Genomic DNA, 12,302 nt, shown 5'->3' with positions numbered 1-12,302 from the left:
GAAAATTTTCCTGTCATCCTACCAGCCTGAAAGAAAGAAGCTAAATCCAAAATCCTATTGATAAACTGTGACAGTCAACAAATACTGAAAAGCAAGTTCTGGGCTGAGCATAATCTGAACAACTCCTTCCTCCCCCCCCACACATACCCCCCCCCCCCCATTCCTCTCTGAATAGTTTTTGGCAACAGTTGCATCTATACCCCAACTAGGCTAAGTGCCATAAGGCCCCATTAATCCTTTGTACTATTCTGAAAAAACATTACAGGCCTCTGTTCCAGCAAAGTCATAGGAAGGGGGAGGGCAGAGAATGGTTACTGTGCCAGGAAGCAGGGCATTTCCCCAGGTGTCTCATTCTCTGCAGATTACACCCTCATGGCTTTGATTTTTGTAGCATCCAAAAAAATAACAACCCAACCCTCCGAAACAAAGCAAACCCCCCAAACCCAACTCATAATTATTTAAAATTTTCTTCTTTCAATTTAATGTTCCCCCCCACCCCGCTGCCCCTGTATCTAGGAGGTATTGTTAAAATAAGTCTGATCCCTTTGCCTGCACGCTGCTCTCTTCCCTCCATTGCATTTGCCTGACACAACCCACTAGGCAATGTGCCACTTCCTGTCTGGAAAACTAATTGTACAGGAGGAAAGCAGGACAAAATGGCTGCCCTCCCTTGGAAAAGCATTCTACCACACTCAGCTCTTTCTTCCACTTCTCTCCTCCATTCGTTCCCCAACCCTGCTCCATTCTCTTCTTCCCCTACCCTTTCCTCCAGGAAAAAATGAAAATGTTCAGGTCACGGCAAGGATGCCATATTGGGGTTGGGGGAGGTATGGTCCCTCAGTCCCTTTTTTGGCCCCTCAGAGGCTGGTCACCAGCTGCATTTGGCCATCTCCCTCCACTGCTGGGCTTTCTAAGCTTCCTGGGACCAAGTAACCATCATTGCTGGGTCTCCGGACTTGATAGTAGGCCTGAAGCTGGTTGCGTGGCACCAAGGCTGGCCGGTTGGTGTAGTAGATTTCATTGATGGCTTGGGCATGAGGGAGCACTTCCCCAACTGCCTCGGGGCTGCTGTCCGGGTATGGGGAGTCCCTCAGGTTGGTCATACTGGTGTATAAAGAGTCCCTGTTAGGTGAAGGGGCTTGGCCGTCACCCCCCTCTGTCAGGTCAGCTGTGCAGCTCTCCGACTCCTCCAAGTCGCTCTGGTAGAGGATGGACTGTGCCCTCTGAAGCAAGAGTGGCTCCTCTAAGGCCTTATACATGAGTTCAATTTCCATGTTCTCCTCATGGGTCAAAGAAGGGGCATCAGGCACAATGGCATCATCCTCACTGTTGGTACCCCCTCCCCCTGCTGCTACATTGGGAGGGGGAGGTGGCGCAGGGGGGTTGGAGGCCTCTGTGGAAACCCCACCTCCCTTGACCACAACACTTCCTCCTCCCCTCAAGTTGTTATGAACCAACTCAGAAATGATCATTTTTTCAAAGGCGGCAGCATCAGTCAGGTTGCGTCGGCAATCAGCCATCTTCGTGCCATCAGCTGAGAAGTCACCACTGCGGAGGGAGTAGCTATTATTGAAGTTGCCATTGAGCGGGAGGGTGTCCATGCCACAGGCGTCTCGGCTGTTGTTCAGGGGGTGCTCTGTGGGGGGGGGCACAGAGATGGGTATTAGTGGGGGGGGAGATGGGAAGCAGGAGACTAGTGCTCACGTCAGGGACTAGAGGCAATCACTTGGAAACCGAGGTCCAAATGGCCAGAAGATCTGCCCAAGTGCCGTGTATGCAAGAAAAAAAAGATATGTGAGCAGCATGTATGACTTAATGCGTAGTTACATGAAAACTAGACGTGTATTTGTACAGAAGTCAAGTAAAAGAACTGATGAAGTTGTGTATAAGAGATGTATAGGATTATTGTACACAGAGAAGTCGTTTGCATAAATAAGAACGGAAGGCAGCACCCCAAATGGCTGAAAAGGCAGACAGGCAATCCTGAAATGAGTCAGACTAAGAATTTAAGAAATGTAATGGAAAAGTCTAGTGTATTTCAATAAATGTTGTTTTTGCAAGCCTAGCGGTGCTGCATGTTTCCTTAATTAACCAAGGTGTTCTCTTACACCTCATTCACACACTACAATTGCTACATGTTTTGGCATTTGTCTCTGCTTGTTCTGGAAACCTGTGGATGAGAGTAGAGTCCTCTCGGCTAGGATCTTGCTAATTTACCCTTGCCTTGCACTGGGCGGAGGAGGGCTGTCACTCAGTGTTAGAGCATCTGCTTGGCATGCAGAAGGTCCCAGGTTCAATCTCCAGTTAAAAGAATTTGGCAGGAGGTGATGTGGAAGACCTCTGCCTGAGACTCTGGAGAGATGCTGCCAGTCTGAGTAGACAACACTGACTTGGATGAACTGAGGGTCTGATTCAGTATACAGCAGCTTCATGTGTTTGTGTGAGAAGCTGAAGAAGGTGCACTGCTGTATACAGTGCTCCTGGCCAGGGATGCTCAAACACCCACTTACATTCTGTTCACCTGTCTCAAATAAAATGCCAATTTTTTAATGACCAATTCAACCATTCATTGGCCTGTCCATGGCTGTTTGACAGCCTGCTTCACTGTATGCCTTTCTAACAGGGCAATACAGCACAATCAGCTTTTCCTTCAGCCATGGCTGTCATTTTCTTGCTATGCCATCAGAAGGCTTTTGAAGTGTGTTTTTTTAAAAGTAAATGCTACTGTGGTTTTACCGTCTTGCATTCTAACAATGTATTGCCATGATCACTGAAGTCTCTGCTCTCATTTTTAAAAAGTAATTTCCTAATGCCTTCAGTTGCAGAGTTATAAGGGGAAATATACTGCCTACACCTATCTCCTTATAACTACAAGGCTAACTTTTAAAAAAGTAAGCCTTGTAATTATAGGTTCAACCCGGCCCGTTCAAGATTTTTTTTTTTAAAAAAGAAAGGTTCAAGACTTACTTTTTTAAAAAAGAAAAGAGAGCTAGGACATCAGCAGTTCTGGCAATACATCATTAGAATGCTAGATTATTAATTTTTTTAAAGACCTCCAAAGGTTTTCAGGCGTCATGGCAGTTGAAAAACACAGGGAAAATGGTGGCTTACTATGAGAATGTAGTCTTTGGCTGCAGTCAGATGACAGGTTTGGCACGCTATTGCTGTGCTTCTAATTACACTGTTTTATTTTGTCATGGTGAGTTTTGATCAGACATTCCACCCTGAGCCAGCTTCAGTGCACACTCACCCTGTGGCTTCAGATTATTGCTGTGTGGTAACCACAGAGTGGGCGGGCATGCAGCAACCTTTTTAAAATTTGTTTTTCATTCATGTACATAAGCGCATATTCGAAGCATTGCTCCTTTTTGACAGCTCAGCGCCACCAGAAATTAAATGATTCCAAAGTGACAGCTGCCCCCTTAAGGGCATGCCTTCAAACTCCTGGCAAGATGGCGGCTGGTAGCCAATGGGATTGCTGAAGGAGGCTGCTGGGATATGTAGTGCAGTGTGCAGGAAGTGTTTTTGAAACTGTGGAGGTCTTGAGAAGCTCCCATGAGAGAGAGAGGTCTGTAAACAAGCAGTGATTGAAGACCATGGGGCATTTATGCGCACATCACTACCTGATCAAAGCCCCCCCCCTCCCCAAATGGACGGGAAGGTTCACACTTCCCAACCAGCTTGAGCTCGCAAAAGGGGAGTTCAGACATCCGGAAATGTGGGATGAAAGCCCTGACATCTGTAAAGACTGGACTTTCCCTGGTGCCTAATAACTCTGATTCGAAGGTGGGTCAGAACATGGTGCCAACGACTGGGGAATGGGAGTCAGATGTTGCTGTCTGATCATGCTCTTTAAATCCAGAAGGGATCAGCAATGACATTGGATCAAACTGACTGTCTGACCGCAGCCACAGATAGTTAAATTTGTAAATCAGTCATGAACTGCTGTATTTTTTAAAAAAATTACCCTTCGATGTTCATCCAAGTAGTCTTTAGTTAATGACTGCCAATCTACATGGATCAATAGTGCACAACTGTTTGGCAGATATTTAAGTTGTTCACTGCCAATCGACCAGAGCAGGTAATTGAGTCGCAGCTGATTGTCTCATTTGAACATGCCAGGTTCAAATGTTGAACACATTTGACACGGAATTTGTGACATCTCTAGTTCCCATCAGTCGCTAGAGAAGACAACTTCCACATTGTGTTTACCCACGGAAGCAGCTGCTTTTGCTTACTGGGGAAGAACAATCCCTCCAAGAGTGAGCTGGAAGGCCGATAGGCCTTAGTGGCTTCTTCTAATCTTGCTCCTTCTCAGCACAAGGCAAGCAAGTCACCCGGCTCTGCTTTCTTCCACAGAACTCCAAAATAAACAGTAGAATCCTCCAATGCATATGTTAATTACATTTGTTCTCTGAGTTCTAGAAACTGGAAGACACAGAGAGCTATCGCCCTTGAGGGAGACATAGGGAGAAATCTTCAACAGAGGCTCAGAGGTAAGTCCAAAATAGTGAGGCTTTTCTTTTAGCAAAGTGTTCTTAAGAACTGATATACTTGCTTAGTCTTTAGAAGGATGTGCATGTGTTAAATGATTTGTTGGTAGACATCTTGGTACAGTGCTGTGTAAGCAAAGGTGCAACTATGGTATCACTTTTTGGTGGTGGGAGAGGAGAAAACCCATATGGGGGTATCTAGCTTAGCCACGAACAGCCACATGCATTATCGAGCAGGCAACAATCTGTTTGGTCAATGGAGGAGGCCAGATAAAAGGTTACATAGTCAACTGCCTCCACTCAATAAGGGTTGCATAAAAGGCTGAAGGAAGCATTTTTCAGATATGCTATGGTTAGCCCGCTGGGATAGTAGCAAAAGGTAAGAGTGCAAGGCCCACTATATTTTAATACAGCATGCAAGAATGGGAAGGATGGTCATTATTTTTGTATTCTTGCGCTCTGCTGATGCTTTTATCGCCATCTAGTGTCCACGACCAGAACTGCATGAACCATGATGCCCCAATACCACCCACAGAGAAATGGGAAGTAACCAGGCATTCCAGCGAAAAGCCAGCACTGTGGTCCTGCTTATAATGCCTCCTGCTTCTGGCAGGTTGCAGCTGAACACACCGGCTACTTGCTCACATCTGAGCTGCGCCCACCCCCAGCCTGCCAGTCAAACTAGCAATGAAGGAAACATTACTGCGAAATGGAACTGGAAAGGAGGGACGTACTGGACTCTCGGAAGCTCCCTGCAGGCAGCACCAGTTGGACAGAAAGAGAAAGAGAGAGAGTTACCCAAGTGGCCAAAGCCAGTAATGAAATATATGACATTGCTGAGATCCTTCCTGTGGCATCTACTGGTGGCATGAACCAGGGCCTGGTCTCAGAGCCAGTTTGCTGGGCCTCTTTTCCCCAGTGCCTCACAGCTTAAGAAGATTCCTATTTGATAGGCTGTTACTAATGGTGGTGGAAAGTGCCGTCAAGCTGCAGCCGGCTTATGGCAAACCTCACAGGGTTTTTAAGGCAAGAGGCATTCAGAAGTGGTTTGCCATGGCCTGCCTCTGCAGAGCAACCCTGGACTTCCTTGGTGGTCTCTCATCCAAATACTAACCAGCTCTGACCCTGCTTAGCTTCCAAGATATGATGGGACTGGACTAGCCTGGGCCATCCAGGTTAGGGCCTATTACTAATATTAGACTCAAAGGGAGAAACTGCAGGCCGCCCTTTGGCTTTTTACTTTCCTCTTGCCCAACTTTCAGCAATGTAGAACTCTTATGTGTGTTTGTACACATAACGGAATCCAAACTGAAGCACCAAAAGTTACTAGAACATCCGGGGGAAAGAAGATTCATGGTGGGTAGTGGTCATCTTACCTGGGGAGTTGAACACAGGAGGGGAGGATGGATTGAAGCCCACAGACTCAGCAATGAGTGTGTTGTACGGACTGGTCCCGCCCCGTGTCTGCAGCACGGGGTTGGTCAGCAGGTGGTTCCCCATTGTGCCTGTAAGAGGTAGTACAGGCGAGAGAATTAGTATTGCCCAGTTACAACATTCCCCAGATCTGTAGTAGGTAAGGGGGGGGGGGAGAAAGAGAGAATGAAAACTTCTCCAAGTTTTAGGGGAGGGAGGAAGAGGCTCACTAAAGGAATTTCATACAATGTTGGAAGTACTGGGTAGAGATCTCCTCCATCAGCTAGGAAGGCAGTGGTTTAGTAACTGCTAAGATAAGGGTGTGTGTGCGCTCAAATAACATGAGGAGCTCTGTTATTGGTGTGGGATCAGCTGGAGCTAATTAACCCATTTTACATGGGTGTGCAAGAACACATTCTTGCCTTGGTTCAGGAGGGCTGTTATTGAGAGTGACAGATAGGACGGTCTACTCACCTCGGTTAAGGGTAGGAGTGCTGTTGAGATCACCTGCCATGAAGCTGGACTCAGTTTGTTTTCTCACAGTATCGTTCCACATTCTCCGGATCCGGCTCTGAAAAGACATTCCCATTCTGGGTTCAGCAAGGCAAAGCTTCCAGTCTAGGTATATCTGTTCCATCCATTCTTTGGTCAGTCCCTGCTCCTTCAGATTGCCTCCAAGGCTTTTGGCTCAATAATCCAACCCCACTGCCCAAGTGTACCTGCGTTCCAGTATAGTAACGATTGTTGCTGCGGATTGCTGAGGTCTTGAGGGAGCCTAGAGTGGCCCCCGGTGGGCTCCGTAAGCAGCAAGATGCATGTCGCAGACATTTGCTGAATTCCCGGTGAACCTGGTGGAGTCGTAGGGATGAGGTTCAGGGGAGGGGGGACATAAGACACATACACAGTGTTAGCACTTCGTTCTTGTTCTGCAGTTATCTCTCTCAGGCTCAATCCTTGTGCAGTACCCTTCAATCATACCCCAGCACCCTCCACAGTCAATGGTTCTCTGGAAGCTCCAATAACCCTAGTCACACATTCAAGACCTACAGCCCTATCCAATGATCCCGGCTTCCATATATCCCAATCTCTAGAACTCCGTGATTCCACTCCCTGCACTGAAGCACCTGACACCCACCTCCCATCATCTTGCATACCAGGTCCCACAGTTCTCCTGAACAAGTTCCAGTCTTTCTACCACCCTTTGGTTCTGACCCATGGCTACTAACCTTTTTCTGCAGCGCACAATGGAACACAAAGATGAACATGCCCTGGAAAGCATTGAAGGTGGTGAAGAGATAGGCCATGACAATAGACTCCTTGTTGATGAAGAGGAGGCCAAATGCCCAAGTGAGGCCCAGGAGGAAGAGAAGAGTGATGGCCCCAAGTGCCCAAGACCTGTAGAGGGAGACACGGGAGGTTCAGAGTGAATTTACAGAATGGGGGACCTGCACAGGAGTAAACTGGTGACACAGAGGACTGCAGTTATGCTGAAGACAAAGATGTTTCCCTCCAGGAGTGGGTGCAGATCTTCTGCTGTTGAGCATGCTCTGCTTCTTCCTGTTCTCAGTACAGAAACATGTATCCAGCATGGATTTTCACCCCTACCACACGTTGGCTTTTAAAAGTCATCCCCCTCCAAGGTACCCAAAATGTTTATTGTTTAAAATTCAGAACTTTAAGAAAAAAGTCACTGTTCTTTGTTTTTTTAAATCTGAAGCATTGCTCATGGTGATGGGAGAGAGAAGTAGCTTTGTGACTGGACCACAAGGACCACCCAGTGAGCATTCCTGTAGCGCCAGTTGGTGAAGCAGGAGGAGGGAGATGCTGCTTTCGTAACTGCTATGAGGACTGGTCAACAAGCACTCTGTACAACAACCTTCTCCTGGAAACAGGAAGAACTGGTTGCTCCCAGGCTTCATTCGGTTTGAAAGTTCATATGTCAGTCCAAAAAAGAATAAGTGTGAATCCCCCCAAGTTATGTGTCCCTGTCTTCAATGCAACTGACCTCTCCTGATAGCAAGAAAGCCACCTACAGAGCACGGCTATGGTTTGTAAAAGGTTCCTCTTAACCCATGCTGAGATGTAGCCTCAGATTAGGTGAACCCTGTCTCGGACAGATTACACCTCAGAGGCCCACATGAACCACACAGGAAAATGTCCTTGGACTGCTTTCTTGTGGCATTTAAACATGCAGAACAATGCTGCTAGCACATGGAGTGGCAGCACACTGTACTCCAAAATGTTAAAAGTCTGTGCTGTCCTACTTGTCCACACATACTTCTCATGACAAAAAGGGTATAGAAGGGTTATTTCTTTAGTCACTGATCCTGTCCTCCTCACTGCCCAATGCTGTTTTTACATATATGTTCATTCATTGCTTTTTTTTTTTACTAGGCACTCAAAGCAACATAAAAACAAATGAAAGCCCAACGGTGTATAAATAGATTAAAAATTATCTACCAACTAAGACTTGAAACCCTTTACAAAGTTGCTTAAATCTCATTGACTACTGGATTTAAGAAGTGGTCTGATCAGGCAGTGGTCCGTCTAGACCAGTACCCTGTCTCACACACTGGCCAAAGAATTCCCCCCCTCCAGGGCAAAGGGGGCATAGAGCCCAAGCCCCCTCCTCCTCTCCTGCTGCCTCCCAGCACTGGTCTTCAGAGCCTTGCTGCTTCTGAGTGTGAAGGTGCCCTTCAAACCATGTGTGGATTGCTACATTAAACAGCTACAATATCCATTAAATCTACTAGAAAGGAATAGAACAACATCAGAACTTCTACTGTATTGCACTTGTAGCAGTGAAACCTTGCCAAGAACAGCAAATGCCTCTGTGGACAAAGGAGAGGAAAACGAGTAGGACAGAACTGATGGGCACGCGAGAGCAAACTCTGGTTCATACATTGGTTGCTCTCCTCTGTCCCTCATCTTTATCTATTAATTTACTTCATTTGTACCCACCTTTCTCCCCAACGTGGATTCAAATATTCTCCTCTTCTCCTTATCCTCACAGTAGCCCTTTGAGGTAGGTTAGGCTGAGAGTGCACAATGAATTGTCCTTTAGAACCAAAGTGTTGGATCCAGGGATCTGTCAGCAGAAGGCAATGATGGTTGTGAATTTTCCTCCTTCCCTTCCGACCTTGAGAACAATGATTCCCAGCATTGTGTGACTTGTGTGGAATAATAGCCATGCAGATCAGTGGGCTGCAGGGAATCACTCCCTCGTCTCCCACTAGAACTGTGCTGATGGAGGAGGGAGAGGATTTGCCTCCTTTCCCCTCCTCAACGCAGCCCACCAACGCTTGTGGCTATTACTCCAAGCAGGTTGTGCAACCCTGGGAGTCAACCTTCCTAGGGCTGAGGAAAGCAGGGAAGATCCCAGATCCTTGAGTGACAGCATAACTGGATCCAACCCAGATAATTATAGCCCTTCAAGTACATCAGATGATCTATGCCTTGAAATGCCCTTAGTTTTTAAAATTATTATTATTATTAGTATTACGCCAGAGCTAACCCCAATCTGGTGCTCTAGTACAATAGTTTATTTATTTTTATTTTATTTGTATACCACCCTCCCCATGGAGGGGCTCAGGGCGGTTCACAACAATCTCAGTACAATATCATTAAAACAATTAAACAACAAAACCATAAAATATCGTGCAAAAAAGCTAGTTCTGATGCCAATTCAGTAATATTGATGTTAAAATCTAGGCCACCAATATCAATTCAGCAGTACTGTGGTTAAAATCCAGGCCACTGAAGGGGAGATAGCCAGGAGGGAAGAGGAATGTCCGCCGCCTCAACCAAAGCCCTGTGAAGAGCTCCGTCTTGCAGGCCCTGCGGAACCGTAATAGATCCCGCAGGGCCCCTGATCTCATATGTGGGAGCTCATTCCACCAGGCGGGGGCCAGGGCTGAAAAAGTCCTGGCTGAGGCTAGTTGGACATCCCTGGGGCCGGGGACTGCTAGAAGATGTTGATTCATAGACCTCAGTCTATGGTATGGGTGAGATAGTCTTGCTGCATGTGTTGGAATAACATTTCCAGTCCTTTAGAAACAATAAAGTTAATGGACACTCCCGTGCTGAACAGGAAAAAACCTGACACATCCAAGAAATTGAGAGGTTGTGGGGAAATAGGTTCTTATCGACATTGTTGGTGGGATTGCAAATATATACACGCATTTTGGCAAGAAAAAATCCACCACATGTCCTTTGACCCAGAATCACTACAACTGGATGCTTGGCAACTTAATCTTCCTCTTCCACCATACAAAGAACTCGTTGCTTTATTGTGTGCGGCAGCCAGATTTGTTATAGCCAAATCTTGGAAAAATAATACACATCTCACCATCTCTGAATGGATAAAGAAACTATGTGAATCTTGCCTTATGGATAACTTTCTGATGCCATCTTTTCTAAGACTTCAGACTCTACTGATTCCAATTTTATTTGAACTTGGTTTCCCTTCTTGGTATATTTATCTACCAAAGATGATTACGCTTAAATCTTAGATACAATAATGATGGTTTATTAAAGTGTTATTCAGATTATTTACAGTTGTTGGTTCTTCTCATGATGTATTCTTTTTATTCAAACATTTGTATTCTCATTGTTCTTCCTACTACTGTTATTAATGTAATGGTTACATATATTGTTTTATATGTTATTGCATCTGTTTATTGACAATAAAGCTTAAAATTTAAAAAAAAATATTTTTTCTAAAAAAAGAGGAATAAATGTATGAAACCGCCAGGCACTGATGCAGCCGTGATGGATTGGATTGGGGGGAAGGATGGCAGCCTTCATGATATTCAGCGCTTTTAGAAAAAGCTTCAGGAGCAGACCCATTTGTGAAATATACTAACAGACTGCTCAGACTCTTAAGAAATGAAAGAATGGACACAAAATGGTATTGGTGAGCTGCATCATTCAGCAGCAGTGAGATCACAGATATGGGCCAATAGGTGCTAGGGGTGTACATTCGGCTAAATCCAAGCCAAAAAAATACCCCCAAAATACCTTATTGGTATTGATTCAGCCGGATATAGATTTCAGATATTGTTCATCTATCCAAAATGGCTAAGCCCCGAAAATGCCAAAAATATTTGGGATTTTTGGGACCACCAGATAGATGAACAAAGGGCATTTAAAGGGATTACAGTCCCTTTAAAGGCTTTCTCCAAACTACATGACTCCATGGCTTGGAGAACTCCGGAGGCATTTAAAGGGACTGCAAGCCCTTTAATCATAGAATGCTAGAGTTGGAAGGGATCTTGCAGGTCATCTAGTCCAACCCCCTGCACTCTGCAGGAACACAGCCGAAAGATAGCCCTACAACAGACCCGAAAGATGGTCGTCCAGCCTCTGCTTGAAAACATCCAGCGAAAGGAGCATCATCTAGTCTTGCAATCCGGAGCAAGAGAGAATAGATCTGCTCCACCTTCTACATTACAACCCTTCAAATATTGGAAGACTGCAATCATGTCCCCTCTAAGCCTTCTCTTTCCCAGGCTAAACATACCCAACTCTTTCAGCCTTTCCTCATAAGACTTGGATTCCAACCCTCTCACCATCCTGGTTGCCCTCTTCTGGACACGCTGGAGCTTGTCAACATCCTTCCTAAAATGTGTTGCCCAAAACTGGACACAGTACTCCAGGTGAGGCCTGACCATAGCAGAATAAAGTGAAACTACCACCTCCCGTGATCTGGACACAATGCTTCTGTTAATGCATCCTAAGATTGCATTAGCTTTCTTCGCAGTCACATCGCACTGCAGGCTCGTGATCAACCAGAACACCTAGATCCCTTTCATATGTGCTGCTGTCAAGACAAGTCCCTCCCATTCTATATCTGTGCCTTAGATTTTTTTGTACCTAAGTGTAGGACTTTGCACTTATCTCTATTGATATTCATTTTATTTGTCTCAGCCCACTGTTCCAGCCTATCTAGATCATTTTGAATCCTGACTCTGTCTTCTTCTGAATTAGTAATCCCATCCAGCTTCATGTCATCTGCAAATTTGATAACCATCCCCTCTATGTCTTCCTCCAGGTCATTTATAAAAACACTGAACAACACTGGGCCCAGGACTGAGCCCTGTGGCACTCCACTGGAGACTTCCCTCCACGTAAACACAGAGCCATTTACGAGCACTCATTGGGTACGATTTTTCAATCAACCATGAATCCATCCAATGGTTGCATCAGTGGAGGATGGAGGCACATTCCTTCGGGGGCCAGAAAATTGGACCCCCTTGTTCATTCTTTTTTAAGTTGGGGGGGGGGGTTTGGAGGGGAAGCACCAGCAGCTATGCAGCAAATTTGGTGCCTCTACCTCAAAGAACAGCACCCCAGAGCCCCAGATAGCCCCAGATCCATTCTCCATTCTACTCTATG

General features: G+C 45.8%; 1 protein-coding gene across 1 annotated transcript in view; it reads right to left on the bottom strand.

Moving 5' to 3' along the window:
• Positions 1 to 505: 505 nt before the first annotated feature.
• Positions 506 to 12,302, bottom strand: part of ADGRL1 (adhesion G protein-coupled receptor L1) — a 105,331-nt gene continuing 93,534 nt past the window's right edge. The window contains exons 18-23 of the mRNA XM_015418056.1: positions 7,133 to 7,301; positions 6,626 to 6,754; positions 6,381 to 6,477; positions 5,870 to 5,998; positions 5,228 to 5,245; positions 506 to 1,636 (exon numbers count right to left, since the gene is read on the bottom strand). Of these exons, the coding sequence (XP_015273542.1) occupies positions 858 to 1,636; positions 5,228 to 5,245; positions 5,870 to 5,998; positions 6,381 to 6,477; positions 6,626 to 6,754; positions 7,133 to 7,301 (1,321 nt within the window). The 3' untranslated portion in view covers positions 506 to 857. The remainder of the gene's footprint in view (positions 1,637 to 5,227; positions 5,246 to 5,869; positions 5,999 to 6,380; positions 6,478 to 6,625; positions 6,755 to 7,132; positions 7,302 to 12,302) is intronic.

Source organism: Gekko japonicus, unplaced genomic scaffold, assembly GCF_001447785.1.
Source record: "Gekko japonicus isolate JY-2015 unplaced genomic scaffold, Gekko_japonicus_V1.1 scaffold1356, whole genome shotgun sequence".
Taxonomy (NCBI): domain Eukaryota; kingdom Metazoa; phylum Chordata; class Lepidosauria; order Squamata; family Gekkonidae; genus Gekko; species Gekko japonicus.
The sequence above is the reverse complement of the archived record's forward strand: the minus strand, read 5'-3'. Positions and strand labels throughout refer to the sequence as shown.